The sequence below is a fragment of the Myotis daubentonii genome, chromosome 9 (genome assembly GCF_963259705.1).
Source record: "Myotis daubentonii chromosome 9, mMyoDau2.1, whole genome shotgun sequence".
NCBI classification, from domain to species: Eukaryota; Metazoa; Chordata; class Mammalia; order Chiroptera; family Vespertilionidae; genus Myotis; species Myotis daubentonii.
This window is the reverse complement of record NC_081848.1, coordinates 41,936,970-41,963,394: the sequence shown is the minus strand read 5'-3', so window position 1 is coordinate 41,963,394 and position 26,425 is coordinate 41,936,970. Positions and strand designations below refer to the sequence as shown.

Genomic DNA, 26,425 nt, shown 5'->3' with positions numbered 1-26,425 from the left:
TCTTTCTTGGAATTTAACCATTTCATCTAGGCCAATGGTCGGCAAACTGTGGCCCCTTGAGTGTGGCTCTTCCACAAAATACCATGTGCGGGTGTGCACGTACAGTGCAATTGAAACTTCGTGGCCACACTCAAAGGGCCAAAGAGCCGCATGTGGCTCGCGAGCCAGTTTGCCAACCACTGATCTAGGCTATCTAGCTTGTCGACATAATTATTCACAGTATTCTCTTATAATCCATTTTAATTCCTGCAGTCAGTAGTAATGTCCTCTCCTCAATCTTGATTTTAGTAATTTGAGTCTTTTTTAAATGTATTAGTCTAGCTCAAGGTTAGTTGATTTTGTTTATCCTTTCTAAGAACCACTTTTAGTTTCATTGCATTTCTCTACTGTTTTTCTATTCTTACATATATTTCTGCTCTAATCTTTATTCGCTTCTGAATTAAGCATGTCTTTATTTTGTTTTGTTTTCACATCTGGGAGACTGGCCCTCCCAGAGTTTACCAATTCCTAGAAATAGTAAACTTGCCTGTGAGAGCACTTTTAATATGCAAACCAACCAATCCTGAGCCCATAATTCCAATCACTTCATGTATCACACTCAGGGCCCCTATTCCCCAGCCCTATCATTCTAGAGCGAGGTACCAGACAACTAGGAATGGTTCCTGGACCCAGAGCCCACTAAAATTATTCAAACTAGGCAATCCTAAATCTGCTTTCCTGGTCTCACCTATTCTTCCCACAAAACCACAATAAAGGCTCTTGCCCACGTTTCCCACTTCCCACTTCTCACCTCCTAACCAACTCAACAACTTCCCCATGCGCCTCCCTCCCATGGCATGGTGCATCCTCCTCCTCTTGGGATCTGTGAGTACAACAGATTTTTTCAATGGCAATAATCCCCTAATCTGTTAGCCTCACCATACATGAATAAAAATAAAACCTACATTTTAAAAGTTTCTTCCTACTGCTTGCTTTAGATTTAGTTTACTTTTCTTTTTCTAGCTTTTCATGGTAGAAAGTTAAATTATTGATTTAATGTTTTTATTTTCCTTATAGCACTGTTTTAGCTGCATCCCATAAATTTTGGTATATTGTATTTTCTTTTTTCTCAAAGTATTTTCTAACTTCCCTTGTGATTTTGTCTTTGATCCAATGATTATTTAGGAATGTGTTATTTAATTTCCACATATTGGTGAATTTCCCAAATCTCCTTTATTCTTAACTTCAAGCGTAAGTCAAAATGTCACAGAATCCTAGACTAGAACAAAATCTCTGTAAGAGAATATTTACAATCATTCCTACTTCTAGCCAAGATGGTATTAGCGATAATCTTTCAATATACTTTGGAAGAAATACAGAATCACATGAAGATGTCAAACACAATGAGCAAAATCAGTTATACTTTGCATTTTACAGATTACAAAGTGCTTTTATTTCCATGACTGCATGTGAATTTTTTAAAAACACCATACAAGGTGTCCCAAAAAATGTATACATTACTAAAAGTAGATGGCTCAACTGATGTTTCTTTCTTTTCAGATTTAACCCACTGGAATTAATAATTATTTGAAGAGTGTATATATTCTTGGGGGGGACACCATATATTACTTATAACATACAAAATAGAGACAACTAGTAATTTGGCAAAAACAAAATACCTGATAGGTGTTGTCAAAACTGTCATACATGAATCTGGTGATCAAGGATGTCTTTCCAACTGAAATTAAAAGGAAAAAATCCACTCAGTTAACACATTATATTGGGTTCTCGAAAAATACTTTTACAAAGAACTGCAATTAAATTCAATGGGAAATATCTGCAAAGGTTCTAACAATAATGAAAAAAACACAAAGCCCCAAGTTTATTGAAATGCTTTTTTCTAATTAAACAGATAACAACCTCTCAAATTAAAAGCACAAGTAAAGAGTATTTACTGAGTTAAGAGTTGAGGAAAATGAAGAGAAAAGATGGAGGAAAACAATCATGTTGATATCCTTAATTCACAAATAGGCAAAGCAGATATTTCTTGGGCCCTAATAAAAAGAACTAGGATTAGATCATGAAGCAATTATAATTAACTTCCTGGAGAGTAACCTGGAGAAACTGAGGTTCAGGTCTACTTAATTCAATGAATGAAAGCATAATCCCTGGGAATATAAAGACTGGAGAGTCCTAGGTGAAATATGAGGGCTAAAAGAACTAGACTGTCTATGAATGAGAAAGAAGTAACATGGAGCCCTAGCCAGTGTTGCTAAGTGGATAGTGTGTCGGTCTGTGGTTCCCAGGTTCCATTCCATTCTGGTCAAGGGCACGTACCTCGGCTGCAGGCTCCTTCCTGGCCCTGGCCCTGGTAGGGGCTCGTGCAGGAGGCAACCAATCGATGTGTTTCTCTCACATTAAAATTTCTCTCTGTCTTTCCCTCTCTCTTTCATTCTCTCTAAAAATCAGTGGAAATATATCCTCGGTTGAGGATTAAAAAAAGAAAGGAAGAAGTAACATGGAAAGTACTAGCATAATACTTTGCCATCATTAACTTTACTCAAAAACCTTTCAGTCTAAGTGTACAAATTTAACATAAGGAAAAAATCCTGATCCACTTTTTCTTAGTAACACATTTTTAAAATTGGCAATAAAACACTTATCTCCAATTATCTTATTTGTGCATTTATTTACTAATGTATCTCCCCAACTTACAAAGGATAAGATGCAGATCATCTTGTCTTCTTCATGGATATACTAATAGTGTTGGTCCCTGCCTGGCACTGAATAAAATTAATCAATGAAAAGAAACTTCACCAAGTTGACAGCATTCACTACTAAGGTAGTCAGACTCTGGAAGACAACAGCCTGCAACATCCTTGCATTCTTGGAAAAATAAAAGTAGATACAGTTTATAGGGACATACTTAAAATAATATTTAGGAAATCAAGTTTTTAAAACCAGAACAAATTTACTAATTTACAATAAGAAATAAATTTCGTAAGGTTTTCTCATTCAAATTGTGCACTTATAACTTGCATGCTTTTCTATTATGCTGTACTTCAGTAAAAAGTTTTCCTTACTAAAAAATCTAAGTAATCATTGTTTGAAATAACACCTTATACGGTTTTATACAGACACACACACAATTAAAATACACACAGTACTTTATTTTTTTTAAAATATATCGTTATTGATTTCAGAGAGGAAGGGAGAGGGAAAGAGAGATAGAAACATCAATGATGAGAAAATCATTGATTGGCTGCCTCCTGCACGTCCCCCACTGGGGATCAAGCCCACAACCCAGGCATGTGCCCTTGTCCAGAATCGAACCCGGGACCCTTCAGTCCGCAGGCTGACGCTCCATCCACCAAGCCAGACCAGCTAGGGCACACACACATAGTACTTTAAAGTCAAAAGGAGGAGTGGTAAGTATAGTTAGAGTTCTAAGGTCCTTACATTGCCCAGAATGGGAGAGGTATCAATTAATGCTGCATGCCACAAATTTTAGGGCAATCTATAATAATAAAAGTGTAATATGCTAATTAGACTGGTCATCCTTCCAGACGAAGCTGGGACTGTGAGGGCCAAGGCAAGCCACTGTGGCTGCGAGGGCCCTGCCCCTTGCACGAATTTCGTGCATCAGGCCTCTAGTCATTAAATAAAAGAGAAAAAATGTATATCTTCCCAATTTTAATAAAGCAATTAATATGGAATGATTTTTAAAAGACTACGAATTCAAATAACACAAGGAAAGAAAGAAATAACCAGGGGGAAAAGCATATTAAGAAGACAGATTTGGCTCTGGCCAGTTTTGCTCAACGGTTGAAGGTCAACCCAGGAACCAAGAGGTTGCCAGTTCGATTCCCACTGGGGTTGCACTCTAACCCTAGTAGGGGTGCCAATCAATGATACTCCTCTCTCATCGATGTTTCTATCTCTCTCTCTCCCTCTCCTTTCCTCTCTCTCTAAAAATAAATAAAAACCTAAGAGGACATTTATTTTATCCTTAGAATATGTTTTTATTGATTCCAAAAAGGAAGGGAGAGGGAGAAAGAGAAATAGAAACATCAATGATGAAAGAGAATCATTGATTTGCTGCCTCCTGCTTGTCCCCCACTGGGGATCAAGCCCGAAACCTGGGCATGTACCCAGATCAGGAATCGAACTGTGACTTCCTGGTTCATAGGTTGACGCTCAACTACTGAGCCATGCTGGCTGGGCAACAGATTTATTTTAAAACCAAATATGGTCATGTGTTGTATAACCACGTTTTGGTCAACGATGGCTGCATGTAGGTCAGTGGTCCCTGAAGATTATAAGGAAGCTGAAAAATTCCTGTCTCCTAATGACATTATAAGTGCCCTAATGTAGTAGCATGACACATTACTCACGGGCCTAAAAGCTAATCTCATCTTACTCTCTTAACTGTAAGTTGCATGTATTAAAAATTTTGTCATATAAATTACAAAAGTCCACTACTGGAAAATACCCAAGAAACACTTAATCTTATCTAACATATTTAACTGATTTCCTTTCCAGAAGTGATTAGTTTTTTTATTCTTTTTGTTTGAGGAACATCTAAGTATTCTATACTTTCTGCACATATTCCACCTACACAAAATTTATCAAGGAAAGGTAGTGTAGTTTAGTGTTTTAGCACTGGAGTCTAGAACCAGATGGTTGAGCTGAAATCCCAGCTTGACCACTTACTTAACTATATCCAACTGGGACAAGTTATTTAACTTCTCTGTGCCTCAACTTCCTCATAGTAAAATGGGAATAACAATAATATCTATCTTAAGAAATCCTTTTTTTACTTAGAAATAATTTTAAGCTCACAGAAAAGTTACAAAAATAGTACAGATAATTCCAGTATATAAAGACTGTGAAATTAAGTGCTGCAATGCTAGTAACTAAACTATAGAGCTTATTTGGGTTTCACCAGCTCTTCTACTAATTCCCTTTTTCTGGTCCCAAGATCCAACCCAGGATCCCACATTGCTTTAGTTGTCATACCGCCTTAGTCTCCTCTCATATCTAACATTTCCTCTCTCTCCTTGCTTTCATGGCCTTGACACTTGAAAAATACAGGTCAGTTGTTTTGTATAATGTTCCTCAATTTATATTTGTCAGTTTTTTCACTAGATTCAGGTCATGCATTTTTGGCATGACTACCACAGAACCGATGTGTCTCTCTTGGGTGCAACTTTAACGGGGAACATGTCTTAATCTTTGAAATGTTAACCTTCATCACTTGGTTACAGTGATCTCCAGTTTCTCTACCATAAGCTTACTGTTTTTATTTATCATTTTATGTATTATTATATATTTTTATTACTATGTAAATATCTTGAAGAGATACTTTGAGACAATATAAATGTGCTGCATCTTCCCAAACTTTTGCTCACTCATTTTAACATTCATCAAATGGATCTTAATCTTGCCCACAGTAATTATTACTATGGTATTCCAATGGGAATGCCTCTGTACTGATTCACCACACAACCATTCTTGTCAATGAGATGCTTGGTGAAGTTCCACTTGATGGCATTTCCCAGGATGCCCCTCCCCTTGGGCTGGACTTTCATCCACTTCCACAGAGAGTGGGCCTCATCTCAGTTCACACAGATCTTGCTATACATGTCAAACGGGAGGGAACTCTTTGATCTCAGCATTAGTCCCTGGCTCCTGCTTCCCAAACTAGTTACCAGGGAAAGCCAGGATCAGTAAGGCGCCCTCAGCTTATCAGGTGGGCAGGTGGACAAGCTGAGTAAAGTTTACATCTGTTTTATCTGTTTTGCCTCATTGTGAGGCCACGTTGGTGACGATGCACAGGAAGCCCCAGTATTTGCCAAGGTTAACCATGCGGCCCATCGATGTTCTTCACTGAGAAGCTGCACACTGACTGAGCACAGTGCCAGTAGTCACAACAAGAGCACCTGGCAAGAGCACCGCACAGAAGCACTCGCATCAGGAGGTGGCACAGGTGGCTCTCCAGGTTCATTTTCTATTTTCCCTGTCCTAGCCCTGAAATCAACCACTTCTCCAAGAAGCTCAGAGTCAGTTTTTTTCCCCTTTTATTTCTTAAAGTATTACAAAGAGTATTACACGTCTCCTTCCCCCCCCCCCCCCCCCTTGACATTCCCCCGGCCTCCCCTACCCCACAGTGTCTTGTGTCCATAGGTTATTCTCATATGCATACATCCAAGTCCTTCAGTTGATCTCCTACCCCCCCCCCCCAAACCTCCCCAGGCTTCCCACTGTAGTTTGACAGTCTGCTCAATGCTGCTCTGCCTCTGTATCCATTTTTGTTCATCAGTCTATAATAGTCCTTATAATACATAAATGAGTGAGTTCATGTGGTATTTTTCTCAGCTTCCCAGAGGCTGTCTCAGTCTCACAGGGGCCATCCCAGCCTCACAGGGGCCATCCCGGCCTCACCAGGGCCGTCGCTGCCTCACCGGGGCCGTCGCAGCCTCACCGGAGTCATCCTGGCCTCACGGGGGCCATCCCGAAACTCACCGGGGCCAATTCAACCTCACTGGGGCCGATTCAGCCTCACCGGGCTCGTCGCAGCCTCACTGGTGCCGTCCCGACCTCACCGGGGCCGTCGCGGCCTCACCAGGGCCGATTCAGCTTCACCGGGCTCGTCGCAGCCTCACTGGTGCCGTCCCGACCTCACCGGGGCCGTCGCGGCCTCACCAGGGCCGATTCAGCTTCACCGGGGCTGTCTCTGCCTCACCGGGGCCGTCTCAACCTCCCTGTGGTCGCCTCAACCTCCCCAGGGCCACCTCGGCCTCACGGGGGTCGTCTTGGCCTCACGGGGCCATCTCAGTAACACAAAGTTTGGCATTATGTCCTTTGTTGGGCAGCTCCTTGCTGGACAAAATCTCCAGGCTTTCCTGGTGGCTGAATATCTGGTATGCTTACTTGTATTTCATTTTCTACCAAGTGCACAGATTGCCTGTCTGCTGTCTCCCAGCGTCCCATGTGAGACTGGATCTGGTGGACCTGCCTTTGCGTTTGCTGGTACAGTGGTTCCACGTCCTCGGCCCAGCCGGATCCGGCTCCGGCTTCCTCCGAACCTGATTCTGCTTCTTGAGTGTGTCCCTTATGTATGTGAGGAGTTGAAATCTGCATTCTGCTGGGCTGGGCTGCAAAAGCGCTGGTGGTTCCCTTTGTGCCACTTGCACAGCTTGGGTGGGAATGTAAATCGAGTAGGGTGGGGTCCCCGGGAATCACCAGGGCGGAGCAAGGGGCAATGGCATCTCCACGACTCCTCACCTCTCCACGACTCCGCGTCTCACGTCCTCGAGTGTCGGCGAGCAGCTCCACGAGACAGCCACTCTCGCTCTCTGGCCCATTGCCAGGCCGTCCCGCCTCTTCCGGTAGGGGTCTGGGACCTCAGGATCCCACCCCAAACAAGCTCAGTGGATTTGAGTCTGCATCCCTTTCCGATGGAAAAAGACCGCGCATCCAGTTGCAGCCTGCCTGGCGCGCGACTCCGCACCTCTGTTCTTGGTGAATCACCAGGGCGGGGCAAAGGGCAATGGCATCTCCGCGAGACAGCCACTCTCACTCTCCGGCCCCTTGCAAGGCTGTCCTGCCTCTCCCTGTAGGGGTCTGGGACCTCAGAATCCCGCCCCAAACAAGCTCAGTGGACTCGAGAGTCTGCAGCCCCTTCCGATTGAAAAAAACCGCGCATCCAGTTGCAGCCCGCCTGGCGCGTGACTCCGTACCTCTCTTCTTTTTTTCCTTCCAGTTATAGAGCTTCCACTGGGCCAGCTTTCCCATGGTTCTGAATGATAGCTGTTTGTCTTATAGTTGGTAGACTCAATGTTGTTGTGGGAGGCAGCGCGCACAGGTCTGTACCTTACGCCGCCATCTTGGTTCCTCCTCATAGAGTCAGTTTTAAGGATTAAATTAGTTAGGCCTGATACGTAGTAAGCAATCAAATGTCAGTTGATATTATTATTATGTATGCCAACAAATATACTGTCAGGAAGCCACAAAACATGGATTTACTCACACAATTTGGTAATCTGACTATTCAAAAAATTCAGTTGGACAGGAAATATACATTGTCCATTAAGTTGTCAGAAGTGTATGGAGTTTTATATTTGATTGCAAAGGGATATTAAGCACTGTACTTGTTTTCTAGGACTGCTATAATAAAGTACCACAAACTGAATGGATAAACAATAGAAATTTATTGTCTTACAGTTCTGGAAGCTACAAATCCAAAATCAAGGTGTTGGCAGAGTTAGTTCCTTCTGAAGGCTCTGAGGAAAATCTGTTCCCCAATTTCTGGTGGTTTGCAGCAAATCCTTGGCATTTCTTGGTGCATAGAAACATTACCCTCATCTTTGCCTTAATCTTCATATTGCATTTTCTCTATTTACATCTATGTTTAAATTTCCCCTTTTTATAAGGACACCAGTCATATTGGTATAGGGTCCCACCCTACCTTAGAATGACCTTTATCTTAACCAATTGCATCTGATACTAGAGGTTAAACTTCAAAATATGAACTTCAGCCGTAGCCGGTTTGGCTCAGTGGATAGAGTGTCGGCCTGCGGACTGAAGGGTCCCAGGTTCCATTCCGGTCAAGGGTATGTACCTTGGTTGCAGGCACATCCCCCGTAGGAGGTGTGCAGGAAGCAGCTGATCGATGTTTCTCTCTCATCGATGTTTCTAACTCTCTATCTCTCTCCCTTCCTCTCTGTAAAAAATCAATAAGATATATTTTAAAAAAACAAAATATGAACTTCAGAAGGATACGACTCAATCCATAACAAAGCACCAATGTAAAAATCCTGAAAAATAAAATAAATCACCACAATATTTAGAATATCAATCAGACTGAGGATAAAATAACTATTTAGATTGTTTTACATAAAAAAATACAATTATTACAGTATCAGAGATTTTGAAAACAAATGTAAAATATTTTGGAGGGGAAAGTTCAACTGAAGAATTTTGAGAATACAAAGGAATGTTTTATTTAAAACTAAATGTACTCAGTCTTTTTGTAAAGAGGAACCACTTTCAATTTCTGGAAGTTTTGTGAGATTAAATAAGTAGGACTATATGAGAGGGTTCTGACAGTAAATCCCTTGGTGGAACGTACAGAGGACCATCTATACAGGCCATACTATATGGGGAAGGGGGATGATTCTTCTCATATTACATATGAGGAAACCGAGACATAGAGAGGTTAAAAAGTGAACTCTTTAAGGGTACATAATTTATAAGGTGGTAGACCAAAGACTATAGTTCAGTTTTCCTAACTCCTGCTCCAGGACTCTTCCCCATATCACATTAACTATAATAATTTCACAGGCCAAAGGAAAGAAATATTCCATATTAAATAACAATAAACAAATATAAAAGTTTACAAATAAGTAGTAACTTCAGTAGTCATCTGTTTTTTTTCCTATTTATTTAATGTATGATGATACTTCTGTCACCTTCCTAAAGAAGAAAGACTATTTATCCAGATTCCTAATGACTGTACAGTCAATATTTTATGGTCACCTATGTGAAAGGCATTATGATAGACATCAAGGACAGAGATCCAAAAACTTTGACTGGATTTTGTGCAGCCTTAAATACTACACATCAAATATCTTTAGTCCAGAGGTGGCCTAAAATCTGTCTAAATGTATGAGGCATCACATTCTCTATTTCTCTATTATAATCAACTTAACTCACCTTGATTATATAAATAATTTTAGGTGCTTATGCATAAATTTCTGAAGGGATAGCCTTCAGTTTTAAGAGAATGGTTAAGTACAGATAAAGGGTTAGTTAACTAGCCACACGAGGCTACTGAAATTAAAATGAAATAAAATTTAGAAATCAGTTCCTCAGTCACCCTAGTCATCATCATTTTAAACAGCACAAATATAGAATAGTTCCACCAGTACAGAAAGTTCAATTGGATAACAATGATCTAGTGATCCTGAAATATTACATCTCAAAAACATATCAAAGAAAATATTCCAAAAATAAAGGCCTCTGTGGGTAACTATATTCATGAATGTCAACAATATACCAATAGGTCCTCATCTTTTAGCAGTCATACCAAAATATTTGCAATGACATGTATATGGGATTGCTTCAACCCACTTTAGTGTGTGGGAGGGCGGAAGGTGTATGTGCTATAGATGAAACCCATACTAAGTTGATAATTATTGAAGCTGAGTAACAGTTTATGGGAGTTCATGATACTATTCTCTGTATTTCCTGTTATGTTTAAAATTTCCCATACTAGGTTAAAATAATATTTTAAGAACCCAGAAACATATTTGGTTCAATCACAAATTCACTTTTCAAGTATATATCATTTATACATGTTGCCTACTTCTGAATTTTTCTTGACTCTCCAAAACTCTACTGAAACCACTTAAAAATTATTGATTAGTTCTCGCTCAAGCCGGTATGGCTCAGTTGGTTGAAGTATCGTCCTGTACACCAAAGGATGGTGGGCTTGATTCCCAATCAGAGCACATACCTAGTTTTCAGGTTTGATCCCCAGTCGGGGCATGTGTGGGAGACAACTGAGAGATGTTTATCACATTGATGTCTCTCTCTCTCTCTCTCATTGTATCTTTCCCTTCCTCTCTCTAAAATCAATTTTAAAAAATAAAAATTATTAGTTTTTGACAAATCCAATGACCTTTACTGAGTCATTATTTTCCTCAACTTGAACCAGTCAGACCAGATACTTAGTATATCAAACCGCTCTCCTCCTAGGTTTTTAGTTTTGTTTTATTCTGTTTTTCCTTTAAATAGTTTCTTTTATATGTATTTATTATTCTGAGCAACATCAAGTCCTTTCTGAAACTAAGTGAGGTAAAAATCATAAACCATTTAGTTATTCAAAAATATTTAGTGAGCTGCAAGCACTGTGCAATGTGCTTACAATACAGCAACGAGTAAGAAATTTATGAACACATGCCCTAGCCGGTTTGGCTCAGTGGATAGAGCATCCGCCTGTGGACTGAGGGGTCCTGGGTTCGATTCTGGTCGGGGGCACGTGCCTTGGTTGCAGGCTCCTCCCTGGCCCAGGCCCTGGTCAGGGCTTGTGCAGGAGGCAACCGATTGGTGTGTTTCTCTTGCATCGATGTTTCTCTCTGACTTTCCCTCTCTCTTCCACTCTCGCTAAAAATCAATGGAAAAATATCCTCAGATGAGGATTACCAAAAAAAAAAAAAAAAGAGAGAGAGAGAGAGAAATTCATGAACATTACCTTTGTGGAACTTACAGACCAAATGGAAAACAGAAATTTTAATAGACAAATAATTACAACTGTATTAAAGGCAGCGAGAAGGACACAGTACTGAGAGTATAAAAAATTCTGGGAATCTAAACCCCGCTGAGGAAGTCAGCAAAGGCTTCTCTGAAGAAGTTCAAGCTGAACGCTAAAGGATGAGCTGGAGAGATCGCCTCTGACTAAGATCAAGTGTGGGATAAGCTGGAGTTAACCAGGCAAAGGGAGTATGTAACAAGGTGGAGATTAGTGAAGAGCTACAAAAATGGGGGGGAAAGGGGCCAGTATGGCTGAAAAAGAGAGAGATGGTAGGAGATGTGTTCAAGATAAGAACGGGAAGATGGAAAGGAGCCCTATAATGTAGTATGGTCCACGTAGATCTTTTGGAAAGATTTTAGACTCATTCTAAGACTCATTTTTAAAATTTACAACAATGGGGTTGTTTTATTTTAGTTCAAAAAATTTTTAACTACATATATCATAAAATTTACCATTTCAACAACTTTTAAGTGTGCAATTCAGTGGCATTAAGTACATTCACACTGTGTTTTTTTGTTGTTAATCCTCACCTGAGGATATTTTTTCCATTGGTTTTTAGAGAATGGAAGGGAGTGGGGAGAAAGAAACATCAATGTGAGAGTCTGCAACTGAGGTACTCGCCCTTGACTGGAATCAAACCCGAGATGCTTCAGTCTGAGGGTCAAAACCCTAACCACTGAGATAACCAGCTGGGAACACACTGTTTTTGTTTCAAGAAAGTTACTCTTATTTACATTTTTATAAAGTCCACTCTGATACCAATGTAGAGAATGGACTGAAGGGGAGGTCCAAGAATAGAGGCTGGAAGGTACAGAGAAAGCAATGTAAAAGATTTATATCTACTTTATTGCTCCTTGCTAAACTATGAGCAAGAATAGAAATTATATCTGAAGTTTTAACAGCTATATCCCCTGAAATGGATATATGACCTATACAATTCTATGATTCTTAGAGTGGAAGCTTTAAAAAGCAAAGACATGTTTTGTATAGCATGTAACGCCTTAATGAAGTCTATAAGGGGTATCTGGGCAAGGTTTTATGCAATCTCACAATAGCAGGACAGGATAACCAGGTAGCTCAATTCGTTAGAGTGTTGTCCCAATATGTTAAGGTTTCAGATTCCATCCCTAGTCAGGGCATATACAAGAATCAACCGCCCTAACTGGTTTGGCTCAGTGGATAGAGCGTCGGCCTGAGGACTGGAGGGTCCCAGGTTCGATTCCAGTCAAGGGCATGTACCTTGGTTGCGGGCACATCCCCAGTAGGGGGTGTGCAGGAGGCAGATGATCGGTGGTTCTCTCTCATCGATGTTTCTAACTCTCTATCCCTCTCCCTTCCTCTCTGTAAAAAATCAATAAAATATATATATTTTTAAAAAGAATCAACCGCTATTCAAGGAACCAAGATGGCGGCATAGGTTAACGCCGGAGTTTGCTACTTTGAACAACTACTTCAAAAGTGAAACCAAAAAACGGAAGGGACATCACCCAGAACCACAGGAACGCTGGCTGAGTGGAAGTCCTACAACTAGGAGGAAAGAGAAACGCACACGGACACTCAGAGGAGGCGCGGTGCTGAGGTCAAGTTCTGAGGTGCGGAGTGCGCGGTTGGCGTTTTCAATCGGGAGGGAGTCGCAGACTCTGAACTCCAGATCTGGGCGAGTCTTTAGGGACCCAGACTCAAATGGGAGAAGCGGGACTGTCTGGCTTCGGTCAGAGCGAGTGCAGCTTTCTCTCCGAGCTTTGCAGCGGGTGCTGGGACTCAGAGAGGCAGAGCCCCTGGGGACAGGACTGAGAGCCGCCATAACTGCTCTCTCCGGCCCACCCTGTTGATCCTGTGTGACCTGCCCCGCCCAAGCCCTGCACAGAGGCATTTGCCGGATAGCCTCAGGCAAAGGCATTTGCCGGATAGCCTCAGGCAAAGGCTAGATTAGCACCTCCCTAGAGGACAGAAGTTCTCTCACTGCTGACACAGCTGATTCTCATAGCCACTTGGCCTGGAGGTCAAACCCTCCCTGGAATTAGCTACAACAATCAAGATTTAACTATAAGACTTCGAACAAAGACCACTAGGGGGTGCACCAAGGAAGCATAACAAAATGCGGAGACAAAGAAACAGGACAAAATTGTCAAAGGAAGATATAGAGTTCAGAACCACACTTTTAAGGTCTCTCAAGAACTGTTTAGAAGCTGCCGATAAACTTAATGAGCTCTACACGAAAACTAATAAGACCCTCGATCTTATATTGGGGAACCAACTAGAAATTAAGCATACACGGACTGAAATAACGAATATTATACAGACTCCCGACAGCAGACCAGAGGAGCGCAAGAATCAAGTCAATGATTTGAAATGCGAGGAAGCAAAAAACACCCAACCGGAAAAGCAAAATGAAAAAAGAATCCAAAAATGCGAGGATAGTGTAAGGAGCCTCTGGGACAGCTTCAAGCGTACCAACATCAGAATTATAGGGGTGCCAGAAGATGAGAGAGAGCAAGATATTGAAAACCTATTTGAAGAAATAATGACAGAAAACTTCCCCCACCTGGTGAAAGAAATGGACTTACAGGTCCAAGAAGCGCGGAGAACCCCAAACAAAAGGAATCCAAAGAGGACCACACCAAGACACATCATAATTAAAATGCCAAGAGCAAAAGATAAAGAGAGAATCTTAAAAACAGCAAGAGAAAGACAGTCAGTTACCTACAAGGGAATACCCATACGACTGTCAGCTGATTTCTCAACAGAAACCATGCAGGCCAGAAGGGAGTGGCAAGAAATATTCAAAGTGATGAATACCAAGAACCTACAACCAAGATTACTTTATCCAGCAAAGCTATCATTCAGAATTGAAGGTCAGATAAAGAGCTTCACAGATAAGGAAAAGCTAAAGGAGTTCATCACCACCAAACCAGGATTATATGAAATGCTGAAAGGTACCCTTTAAGAAGAGGAAGAGGAAGAAAAAGGTAAAGATACAAATTATGAACAACAAATATGCATCTATGAACAAGTGAATCTAAGAATCAAGTGAATAAATAATCTGATGAACAGAATGAACTGTTGATTATAATAGAATCAGAGACATAGAAAGGGAATGGACTGACTATTCTTGGGGGGGAAAGGGGTGTGGGAGATGTGGGAAGAGACTGGACAAAAATCGTGCACCTATGGATGAGGACAGTGGGTGGGGAGTGAGGGCGGAGGGTGGAGCGGGAACTGGGAGGAGGGGAGTTATAGGGGGAGAAAAAGAGGCACAAATGTAATAATCTGAACAATAAAGATTTAATTTAAAAAAAAAAATAAATAAATAAAAAAAATAAAATAAAAAGAATCAACCAATGAGTGCACAAATAAGTGGAACAACAAATCGATGTTTCTCTCTCTCGTTCTCTTTTTGTTTCCTTCTCTCTCTCTCAAATCAATAAATAAAAACTTAAAAAAATAAAGAACCCTTTGAAATTAAGATAGCAGAAATTGCCAGGCCGGTGTGACTCAGTGGTTGAACATCAACCCATGAACCAAGAGATCCCCGGTTGGATTCCTGGTCAGGGTACATGCCTGGCTTACAGACTCAATCCCCAGTAGGGCTTGCAGGAGGCAGCCGATCGATGTCTGTATCTCAACGATGTTTCTATCTCTCTATCCTTCTCCCTTCCTCTCTTACTCTAAAGTCAATAAAAACATATTTTTTAAAAATGATAGCAGAAATACAACTTGATAGAATGAAAAAGTTAAGAAAATCTTTTGAGAATTAAATCAGAAACATAAAGAAATGAAAAAATAGACAAGATAAAATCAGAGCATCAATCCAGGAGGCCTAAGAAGAATTTCAGAGAACTTAAAATAAAGAGGATATAATTCTAGTTAAGAAAATTTCCTGAAACTTAAGAACATTAGTTTCCAGTATGAAAGGACTAATACCTATTATTCTGTACATAAAATGAAAATAGAGCCTGGCCGGTGTGGCTCAGTGGTTGAACATCAACCTATAAGCCACAATTCCATTCCTGGTTAGGGCATATGCTCGGGTTGTGGGCATATGCTCAGGTTTTGAGCTAGGTCCCTGGTGAGGGGCATACAGGAGGCAGCAGATCAACGATTCTCTTTCATCACTGACGTTTCTATCTCTCTCTCCCTCTCCTTTCCTCTCTGAAATCAATAAAAATATATGTGTATTTTTAAAAAAGAAAGAAAACAGACATATCTTATGAAAGATCAAAAGACAAAGAGTCATAATGGCAACACTAGAATCTTCAAGACAATACATTAATTCTAAACTCCACCAAGGACTTCCAGTGTTAAGGCTTGTACAGATACATTTTCAGATACACAAGACCTCAAAAACGTCTTCTCATCTTCCCTTAACTACCTACTGCAGGATGTGTTCAATGTAATGAGGGAGTAAACAAAGAAGAAAACAATGTAATTTGAGAAACAAGGAATCCATCCAACACATCCAATAAAAAAGAGAAGAAAATCTACCAATCATAAGAGGGTAACTAGTATAAATTAGAAAAGGTCAGAAAGTTCTGGGAGAGATGTCCTAAGGAGATCAAACTGAGGGAAAATCTGATGCATTCTGAAAGGTGATTTACACTGTTGGTAAAGAGTTTGGGAATAAATAAATGATGTGCATGTAAATTAAACAAAGGAAAAAAGAAAGTTAAATAGTGACACAACAGAATACAAAGAGACATGCAAGAGAATACAAGTAAACTGTATACTACATGACTCAGCTGTGACTATCATTTACCAATTAATAATGTAAAGATTAAATACCAATCTAATCAAAATGAATGATATCTATATTTAGAGGATGGGGAAAACAACACCACAAAGTTAGTATTACCATATCAGAAATGAAAAGAGTTTAGAAAGATTAAGTAAACTGTGCAAGATCACACTGTAAACATTGGGGTCAGGATTAGAAGCAGAGCCTGATTATCTCTGGAGCTGTCTTTCTCACAATACATTGTCTTCCCAAAAAGAAAAGCTTTAACAAAGCATGGGGATAGATTTGAGAATTTCAAAACAGGGATGTTTGATATTAAAAATTACAAAATGTGGACCAGCTGGTATGTCTCAGTGGTTGAGCATCGACCTATGAACCAGGAGGCATGCAGGAGGCAGCCAATCAATGATTCTTTTTCATTATTGAGGTTTCTATCTCTCTCCCTCTCCCTTCCTTTCTGAAATCAATAAAAATATATTACAAATAAACTACAAAATGTGTCTTCCTGGTGATATCTAACAGGACGAAGTAACTTAAGAGTGATCCAATTTAACTGTCCCACCAAAGAACAGCCTGCCCTAAGGAGACCTAACAACTAAATCAAATGTAGTATCTTGGATGGGATCCTGAAACAGAAAAAGGACATTAGATAAACTAAAAACATCTAAATAAAATATAGAATTAGGTTAATAATGATATATCAATATTGGTTCATTCATTGTAAAAAATGTACATGGGAGGTGTTAATTATGGAAGAAACTGGGTGTAGAGTATATGGAAACTCCATTATCTTTGCACTTTTTCTGTAAATCTAAAACAAAAATTTTATTTAAAAACAAAAAAACAGAATGGGAAAGCTCTCTATGTACTAATATGAAAAGACCTTTAGAGTATATTGTTAAGTGGAAGAATCAAGTCTGATATATCTTATGTAAGGGAGAACAAGAAATTATATTCATATTTGCTTGTGTCTACATAAAGAAATCCCAGAATATACACAAGAAAACATACATAATTACTAAAGGAGAAAGGGGGTGGGTTGAGAAAAATGTGGTTATATTACTTATTAATAACAAAGTTGGAGGGGGGAAAAAGTGGTCCAGATTAAAGCCATATGAGAAATGGATTAGATGACTTCTCAAAGTCTCCTCCAGCGACAGAATGCTTTAATTAAAGAATTTCAACTAAAGATGCTAAAACTATTCGTCATATTTATAATGTGCCTTCTCTGAAACTCCATGCTCCATCCATTATCATTTCTCTGAGCCTTTTAACTCTACTTTTCAAAGGAGTTGTACTCATCTCACTATATTACATTAAGAAGTATATCTTTCTTCCCCAATGAAATTTCTTAAGAGACGGTTCTACCAAACCAATGACAGAACAACAGGGTTTTTTCAGTGTTGTTGTTTTATCCTCACTCAAGGATATTTTTTCCATTGATTTTTTTTTTTTTTTTTTTTGTAGAGAGAGAGTGGAGGAAGGGGGGAGAAGGGGAGAGAAACATCATATGTAAGAGAGACACACTGACTGGTTGCCTCCTGCATGTGCCCCGACCAGGGCGGGAATCCAGCCTACAACAGAGGTATATGCCCCTTGACTGGAAATTGAACCTGAGACCCTTTGGGATGATTCTCTAACCACTGAGCAAATGGTTATAGCAGTTTTTAGTTAACATTTGTTAAGTTAAAATATTTACTGAGCTCTTCTTTTGTGCCAGGCACTCTTTTAAATACACTTGTTAAATAATTTAATCTTTACAGTAAGTTTACATGATAGACCCTATTATCTTTATTTTTAGATTTAAAAAAAAAATTGAACCCTGGGTGGTGCTGTTAAGTGGTTAGAGCATTGGCCCGAGCATCAAAGGGTCTCAGATTTGATTCCTGGTCAGGGCACATACAAGAATCAACCAATGAATGCATGAATAAGTGGAACAACAAATCAATGTCTCTCTCTTTCTCTCAGGTGAATAAATAAATCAATCACATAAGCAGAGCTCTTTAGAAGCTTCAATAATTTGTAAGTGCATAACCCATCTTTTTTTTTTAATATTTTATTGATTTTTTACAGAGAGGAAGGGAGAGGGACAGAGTTAGAAACATCGATGAGAGAGAAACATCGATCAGCTGCCTCCCGCACACCCCCCACTGGGGATGTGCCCACAACCCAGGTACATGCCCTTGACCGGAATCGAACCTGGGACCCTTCAGTCCGCAGACCGACGCTCTATCCACTGAGCCAAACCGGTTTTGGCTGCATAACCCATCATTAAAAAAGTTTAAGTTCACTGATCTAGCCAATCTAAATTTTCAGTACGCCTAGTCTGTCATAGTAAAATAATTTTTTTAAGTCAAAAGAACTGATGTAGTACTGGCCAGTGTGGCTCAGTTGGTTGGAGCGTCATCCCATACACTGAAAGGTTGCAGACTGGATTCCCAGTCAGCATACATACCTACGTTGCCCATTCTCAGTCAGGGTACTTACAAGAGGCAACCAGTCAATGTTTCTCTCACATCAATGTCTCTCTCTCTCTCTCTCTCCCTTCCTCTCTCTAAAATCAATTTTTTTTAAAAAATGTTTAAAGAATTATTTTAAAAAGAAATGTTAAAAAAATTTTTTTAAATACCATGAAAAATAAGCAGTAATAGGCAAGGTATGTGCTTTTTCCTGATCTCACATTTCCTAATTTGTAACCTATAATATTTGTTTGTAGTAATATCTTTTTTTTTAAATATATTTTATTGATTTTTTTACAGAGAGGAAGGGAGAGAGAGTTAGAAACATCGATGAGAGAGAAACATCGATCAGCTGCCTCCTGCACACTCCCTACTGGAGATGTGCCCGCAACCAAGGTACATGCCCTTGACCGGAATCGAACCCAGGACCTTTCAGTCCACAGGCCGACGCTCTATCCACTGAGCCAAACCGGTTATGGCTGTAGTAATATCTTCTACAGTAAACGAAAATGACATTTCTAAAAGTACCTCTGCATTTCAAGACAATAGCGACAGGTAGTAAAAAAGGGATTCCTTGAAGAAACTTCAGATTCAAATCATGTATTTCAACATTCCTTCATTAAACCATGTATACTACTGAAATATAAAGAAACCGTAAGAGCTTATAGGAAGACTACCAAGATTGATGTCATTTATTCAATCTGAGGCTTCGTGTACTGAAACAATAAGACCTTAAATTTTTGATAAGATGAAAAAACAGTCTAAATTTTGCTCAACTCAAAAAAAGTGTGAAATCCTGGCCAGTCTTTTTTTTCTTAGTGAAATGATGAGGACAATATATTACTTGGTTCCCTGCCCCAGCTAAGCATCTGCAGTAACCCTGAATACAATCAAATAATGTAAATATAAAATGTTATTGTTAAACCATTAATTACAGAAGGAAAAAATTTAGGTCGCTCCATAGCAAAGATTAATATAAGTTATAGCTTTGGTTACTTTTATATTCAACCATTCATTCACCAAATATTTCAAGTATGTACTATGAGCCTGGCACTGGGGATACAATGAACAAAAAAAAACACAAAAAAAGTTTTTAATTTTCATGGATGGGGGCTTGCTTGTATTCTGCTGTGGGAAATAGACAAAAACAAACACATAAAAAAATCTATACTAATAAAAGGGTAATATGCTAATTAGACCGGGAGACCTTCCAGACATCCTTCCAGACAAAGCCATGGTGGCAGGGAAGAAGTGGTTAGGGGCAATCAGGCCAGGAGGGGAAGGCAGTTGGGGGTGATCAGGCAGGCGGGGGAGGGGGAGCATTTAAGGTGAGCAGGCTGGCAGGGAGGGCCAGTTGGGAGCAAGCAGGCCTGCGGGGGGTGGGGGGGGCGTGGGGGGGGGCAGTTGGGAGTGAGCAGGCCAGCAGGCAGAGTGGTTAGGGGCAATCAGGCAGGCAGGCAGGAAAGCGGTTAGGAGCCAGCAGTCCTAGATTAAGAAAGGGATATCCGACTCCCGGGCCTAAATCGGCAGTCGGACATCCCCCAAGGGGTCCCAGATTGGAGTGGGTGCAGGCTGGGCTGAGGGACACCCCCCCATCTGCACGAATTTCATGAACCAGGCCACTAGTAAGAATTATAAATGTGGCCAAAACCGGTTTGGCTCAGTGGATAGAGCGTCAGCCTGTGGACTGAAGGGTCCCAGGTTCGATTCTGATCAAGGGCATGTACCTGGGTTGTGGGCACACCCCCAGTGGGGGATGTGCAGGAGGTGGCTGATCGATGTTTCTCTCTCATCAATGTTTCTAACTCTCTATCTCTTTCCCTTCCTCTCTGTAAAAAAATCAGTAAAATATATTAAAAAAAAAAAAAAGAATTATAAATGTGGTAAATGCTATTAAGGAAACGAACAGGCTTTACCACAGATTAGTCTCTGAAAGCTGAATTGTGTAATTCTAAAACCTAAAGATAAATAATTCATGAAGAGTTACATCAAGATGACATGGATTCTACAGATCTTTACTAATGTACAAAAATTACAGACATTGCCCATAAAAACAAAGATCAATCTGTCATTGTCAAAGCTATTGGATGGCATTACTTAGAAATATAGTAACCTCAGAAGATATTAACCTCACAGTTACACAGAGTTAAAAATAAAAAGCATATAAACAATCCTAAAAAATATTCTAAGAGGAGCTTAAGAAGATAGGACAACTAACTATGTTATCCAGAAATTAATGCTGAAACAAAACAAAAAAAAGACAAAAACTAAGGAAATCTGAATAAACTATGGACTTTAGTTAATAATGTATTATTAGTTTACTAGAGGCCCAGTGGACGAATTCGTGCATGGGTGGGGTCCCTCGGCCTGGCCAGCAATCAGGGCCGATTGGGGCCAATTGGGGCCAGCCGGCCACGGGGAGGGACCATGGGAGGTTGGCCAGCCACGGAAGGTTGGCTGTGGGAGCACACTGACCACCAGAGAGCAGCTCCTGCTTTGAGCATCTGCCCCCTGGTAGTCAGTGCACATCATAGTGACCAGTCACTTGGTTGACCGGTCATAATGGTCACTTAGGCATATATATATATATATATATATATATATATATATATATATATATATATATATAAAAATTGTAACAAATGTGCCATACTAATGTAAGATATTAGTAATACTGAAAACTGGGTGGGGCTATATGGAAACCCTCTGCATGATCTTTTCAATTTTTCTATAAATCTAAAACTGTTCTGGCCCTGGATGGGTAGTTCAGTTGGTTAGAGCATCATCCAATATACCAAGGTTGTAGGTTCAATTCCTGGTCAGGGCAAAAACAAGAATCAACCAAAGAATGCATTAATAAGTGGAACAAGAAATCAATGTCTCTCTGTCTCTGTCTATCTGTGTCAGTCTCCCTCCCTGTCACCATCGTCCCTCCCTTCCTCTCCCTCTAAAATCAACCAATCAATCAATAAAAAGAAAAGAAACAAGATTATACTTACTTCAGGAAAAGTCATAAGCAAAGAGAAGGCTACATTTTTCCTTGGTAAGAGGGGGAGGGAAAATACTATGTTGAAAAGGAAAAAATAATTTCTCAGGTCCAACTGGAAGCAATTTTGCAACTAATACTAACCTAGTTAGTGTCAGTATACATAATTCAAGTTCTGAACTTGTATCAGTTATCTTCTTTCCAACCAAAAGATAACAAATGTTTTCTATAACCTAACCTTTCTATAAGACAGCTAGAGGGTAACTCAGTTTGAAGAGTTGGGAGAAACTAATCTCAATGAGTGAATTCTAAAGATGACCATGAAAAGTGTGAGAAAAACAACGGATTATAATGTCTAAACTGCCAAGTATCAAATTTGCATAATACAGCATAAAACTGGAATTACCACAGGAAGTAATTTTCAACACAACCATCACAATATTAGGATCCTGTATCTAACACAAACTGTATCGACAGCAGAAGCCTGACCAGGTAAATGAGGTAACAATTTCACTTATCAGATACTCTGGAATATTAAGCATAAAAGAGTCATTTAGCTGAGGAGATATTACATATTAAATCTAATTTAGAAAACTAACAGGTGAATCAAACCCTACTCCAACACTCTCTAACCTAACCCCAAGGGAAATCCTCCAAACAAAGATGTTCGTTATTCTCAAACCTTCTCTCGCAGGAATCGTAAATATAGGATTGGAAAATACTCAAGAAGAAATGGGATAACTAACAGTTTCCCCAGTAATTCCTGTTTGCACCCCCGTGAGGACAATCAGACACCGCTTCATAGAGAAACGAGAAAAAGGAGAGGTGAGATGTGAAAAATTCCAAGCAAAACGATCATGACATAGCATCTGGCAGAGGTCGGGAAAGCACCCAACTGTCAAAAGAATTGTCAGGAATGAAAGTCAAGAGAAGAAAAGGAGGTTTTCCAACAAGCCACAGCCTAACCCAAGGGGCAAAAATCGCCACTGCTGCCGCCACTCCCACCCCCCTACCCCCACTACTCCATCCAGTCGCCTCCAATTCAGACACCTCTCCTCTATGACCCAGACGAATTCCCCACCCAGGTGAAAACTATCCAAGAATTTTATTCGACCCCCACTTCCATTAGACCCGCACTTCTCAGGGCCCGGCCTCTGGGGAAAACAACGCCCAGGTCCCACCCGCCTGGCCCAAGGCTGCAGGGGGCTGGTTCCCGGTTCCCGGGAATGGGCCTCGCCAGGGTGGGCCTCACGGAGCCCAGGCGCTGGGAGAGGAGCCAGGAATAAGGGTGGGGCTCCAGGAAGGGGGCTGGGTGGGTGAGGCGACGGAGACCGAGGGAAGAAAGGGAAGGACAGGAGGCTGGGGCTGGGCGGAGTGGGACCGACGCAAGGAGGCCGGGCTGCGGGGAAAGGAGACGCCGGGGACGAAAGGGTCAAAATCCGACTGACGGGTCGAAGCGAAAAGGCACCGGTGGCTCAGAGGGGTCGGTGAACCCGGGGGAGGGCTGGGGGCGGAACCGAGCGCGAAGGCGAGGCCGGCAGGGAGCCTCCGAGGACGGAAGGGCCGCGCTGGGGGCGGTGCGGGGACGCTGCAGCCAGCAGCCGGGAGTGGGGGAGCCGCGCACTCACCGCTCTGCTCCCCCAGGAACACCAGCTTGAATTTCCTCAGCGGATTCCCGAAGTCTCCGCCCGTGGACATGATGGAGCCGGAGGAGCGACTGCCGCCTCAGCCCAGAGACCTCCCGGACCGACGCTGCTCCCACCGGTTGACGAAAAGGGCGGGTGCCGAGCTCTCTCGGCCCCTGCAGGGCCGGGCGGCGGAGCAAGGCTGGGGCAGGGCTCCTCTTCACAGACAGGCAACCGTCGCCGCCGCCTCCCCGCGAAGTCGCCTAGCACCGAGCGAGGCCCGCGGCTGGGTAGGGCAGGAGGGCGGTATCGGAAGCCAGCGGTGTGCTCGGCGTTCCCAAGGCTAGCGCCGTGTCGTCCTCAGCACCCGGCGCGGAGACTGGGGTGGGAGGCGGAGGGTGGCGGAGCCGGAGCCGCAGACGTCTGGGACCTCTGACACGCAGCGCCTCAGTTCCCACCGCTGCCGCGCCGCAGCCCAACCTGCTGAGTGCGCGTGCCTCAGGCGGCGCAGGGCGAGCCCGGGCACGAGCCCGCGCCCCGCCGGCCTTGGCGTGCGTGCGTGCGTGCGTGCGTGCGTGCGCGCCATAGCCGGCGTCTTCCTGGTTCAGCCTGCTCTCCCGGCTCCTCCCGCGAAGCTCAGACGAGAGCCTGTTTGGTTTCGACTCCAGTCTTAGAAGCTAGGAGGGGGCGGGGCGGAGCCGGGGGAAGTGAGGCGGGTGGAATCAGCAGGGGGAGGGGGCGACTACGTCACATGTGTGATGAGCCAATCGGAAGAGACCAAAGGCGGGACGGGAGTTAGGTGGCGGCGCAAGAACGCGCTGGGGAGAAAGCGTCGTGTCGCGGCGGCCATGCGAAGTGTGGCGCCTCGAAGCCCGAGGGCGGGGCAGTAAAGTGGGGCGGGGACGGGGGCGGAATGGAGGTGGAATTGCGCCCTGCAACATGCGAGTGTGGTCTGGGAACCAAGGTGTGAGCCAGGTTCCTCTATCTATCCCGAGCCTTCAGGCGGGCCTCACAGTCCTCAGCTCCGCCCTTCACCCGTGCATCGACCCACTATCCCTTGTTCTTTCTTATCAAAAATCATCACACGAATTCTTACTAGGTACCTGCAGCCATGGGCAAACTATGGCCCGCTGCCGGATCCGGCCCGCTCGGCTGTTCCATCCAGCCCGCGGAGCCGAAAGAGCGGAGGGTTCTCTTGCTCTCCCCTCCGCTCCTTCACCAGCAGCAGTGTTAACATGTATTAGTTCACACAAACACTCCGTCCATGCTTTTGTTCCGGCCCTCCGGCCCAGTTTAAGAACCCATTGTGGCCCTCGAGTCAAAAAGTTTGCCCACCCCTGTGGGCTGATGCTCCCAGGAGTTTCATAACTACTAGAAGAAGGGGCCCCAGTTTTGCAGATGAGGAAAGCAAAGCTGAGGAAGGAAATTACTTAACAAAATCCACAGAACTAAGGTGGAACCCAGGTACTGTTTTTTTCTCCCCACAGAGTCTTTGCAACCTCCTTTTCGATAAGCCCATCACTTTTCTGGCATGACCTAGCGTGGTCATGTTATGAGTCTGCCTCGGATGTTGACAGCTCTAGGTGACTACCGCCTTCTACGGTGCCATCAAGTGAAACACACCCCTCACTGCACAGACAGTGAAATTGAGGCCTGTGTAGGGGGAAAACACACACACACACACACACACACACACACAACAACAACAACAACAACAACAACTTTGCAAAAAGGTCACACAGTAATTCAGAGGTAGAGCCTGATGGAGCCCAAATGTGGGGAAGGGGGTGGTTTAAAGACCATCCATCCCTCCTAAGCAGGGCTTGTAAACCTGCGACGCATGGACTGCCCTTCAAGCAGACATCTGAAGCATGAGCATTTTTCTTGGGAGAGGATCCACGGTGTGCAGCGGATTTTCAAACCAGTTCATGACCCAAATACGAAGGTTAATGTCACAGCTAAGAGGAACCCAAGGAAAAAGGACAACTAAGTGTAATGTGAATATAACGAACATGACAGCGAAACATGACAACTAAGCTGAAGGGGATCCTCTACTAAAAAAATAACATACAAAAACTAAGGAAATCTGAATAAAGAGGGGCTTTAGTTAATAACAATGAGCAATATGGATTCATTAATGGTGGCAAATATATTAATGTAAGATAGAAGAAACAGCGAGGGAGAGGTATATGGGAACTTTCTGTACTATCTGCTCAAATTTTCTGTAAGTCTAAAACTTTTAAAAAAACAAAGCCTATTAATACAAGATTAATAAACAAAAGATTAAGAATCATTGAATTAGAGAAATTTGTATCCACATCTCACCATACTTCAGTCACACATCACCACTCTAAGAGACAGCATCCAAAAAAGTAATCTCTGTCCTTGACGAGGACAATTAAAAACCTGGTATCAAGCCCTAACCGGTTTGGCTCAGTGGATAGAGCGTCAGCCTGTGGTCTGAAGGGTTCAATTCCGGTAAAGGGCATGTACCTTGGTTGTGGGCACATCCCCAGTAGGGAGTGTGCAGGAGGCAGCTGAATCGATGTTTCGCTCTCATTGATGTTTCTAACTCTCTATCTCTCTCCCTTCCTCTCTGTAAAAAAATCAATAAAATATATTTAAAAAATAATAATAACTGGTATCAAAAGTACTTCCCAAGTTGATAATAAAAAATAAGTTCCTGGAGAAACTAAGATGGCGGCATAGATAAACACCGGGAAATTGCTGCCTCCCACAACAACTTCAAAAAAACAACATAAAGACAAAACGGACATCATCCAGAACTACAGGAAAGCTGGCTGAGTGGAAATTCTACAACTAGAAGGAAAGAAAAGCACACTGAGACTCAGAGAAGGTGTGGAAGTAAAGTGCAGAGGTACGGAGGCTCGCGAGCGCAGAAAGGGGCTGGCACCTGAGGACGCGGCTGTCTTTTTGAATCGGGAAAGAGTCACAAGCTCCCGACTGCTCTGAACTCCGGTTCTGGGAAGTCTCTGGGGACCCAGGACTCATAGGGGGAGAAACTGGACTGTCTGGCAGCGGGCAGAACTCTGAACTTGAGGTCGGCTTTCCCTCAGAGGTGCTTGCAGCAATTACCGGGACACTGAGATGCGTGGCCCCTTAGGGCAGGGCTGAGAATCTGCCATAGCTGCTTGCTCCGCCCTTTGATTCCCAGGCTGTGGCAGAGGCTTTTGCATATGAATGCCCTGGCCCTTTGCAACCTGAAAATTACCTAACTGCAGCTGGGCCAGACAGACCCAGAACTTCCAAGAGATGGCCCAAGGCCCCACAGTGGCTTGCATTGTTTCACAGCTGGGCCTCATC

At 42.4% G+C, this 26,425-nt stretch overlaps 2 protein-coding genes and 1 pseudogene across 3 annotated transcripts in view; all 3 read right to left on the bottom strand.

Annotated features, from left to right (window-relative positions):
* Positions 1–23,661, bottom strand: part of RAB6A (RAB6A, member RAS oncogene family) — a 47,175-nt gene extending 23,514 nt beyond the window's left edge. The window contains exons 1-2 of one of the 2 annotated variants that reach the window (XM_059708497.1): positions 23,105–23,661; positions 1,659–1,717 (exon numbers count right to left, since the gene is read on the bottom strand). In XM_059708497.1, the coding sequence (XP_059564480.1) occupies positions 1,659–1,717; positions 23,105–23,174 (129 nt within the window). In that variant the 5' untranslated portion in view covers positions 23,175–23,661. The remainder of the gene's footprint in view (positions 1–1,658; positions 1,718–23,104) is intronic. The other variant, XM_059708496.1, reaches the window with a different exon arrangement.
* Positions 3,465–6,047, bottom strand: LOC132240819 (phospholipid hydroperoxide glutathione peroxidase-like; annotated as a pseudogene).
* LOC132240817 (uncharacterized) lies at positions 6,590–8,781 on the bottom strand. The gene is made up of 3 exons (XM_059708495.1): positions 8,764–8,781; positions 7,562–7,878; positions 6,590–7,333 (listed from the first exon to the last, which is right to left on the bottom strand). The coding sequence occupies exons 2-3, from the start codon at positions 7,774–7,776 to the stop codon at positions 6,835–6,837; spliced, it is 714 nt and encodes a 237-aa protein (XP_059564478.1). The 5' UTR covers positions 7,777–7,878; positions 8,764–8,781; the 3' UTR covers positions 6,590–6,834.
* Positions 23,662–26,425: the final 2,764 nt, after the last annotated feature.

Excerpts from the sequence above, each read along its gene's own strand:
- LOC132240817 (XM_059708495.1), bottom strand. The coding sequence starts at position 7,776 with ATGGGAAAGCTGGCCCAGTGGAAGCTCTATAACTGGAAGGAAAAAAAG. Across the intron at positions 7,334-7,561 it reads GCCTTGCAAGGGGCCGGAGA|CGAGAGTGGCTGTCTCGTGG; the intron begins GTGAGAGTGGCT and ends TGGGCCAGAGAG.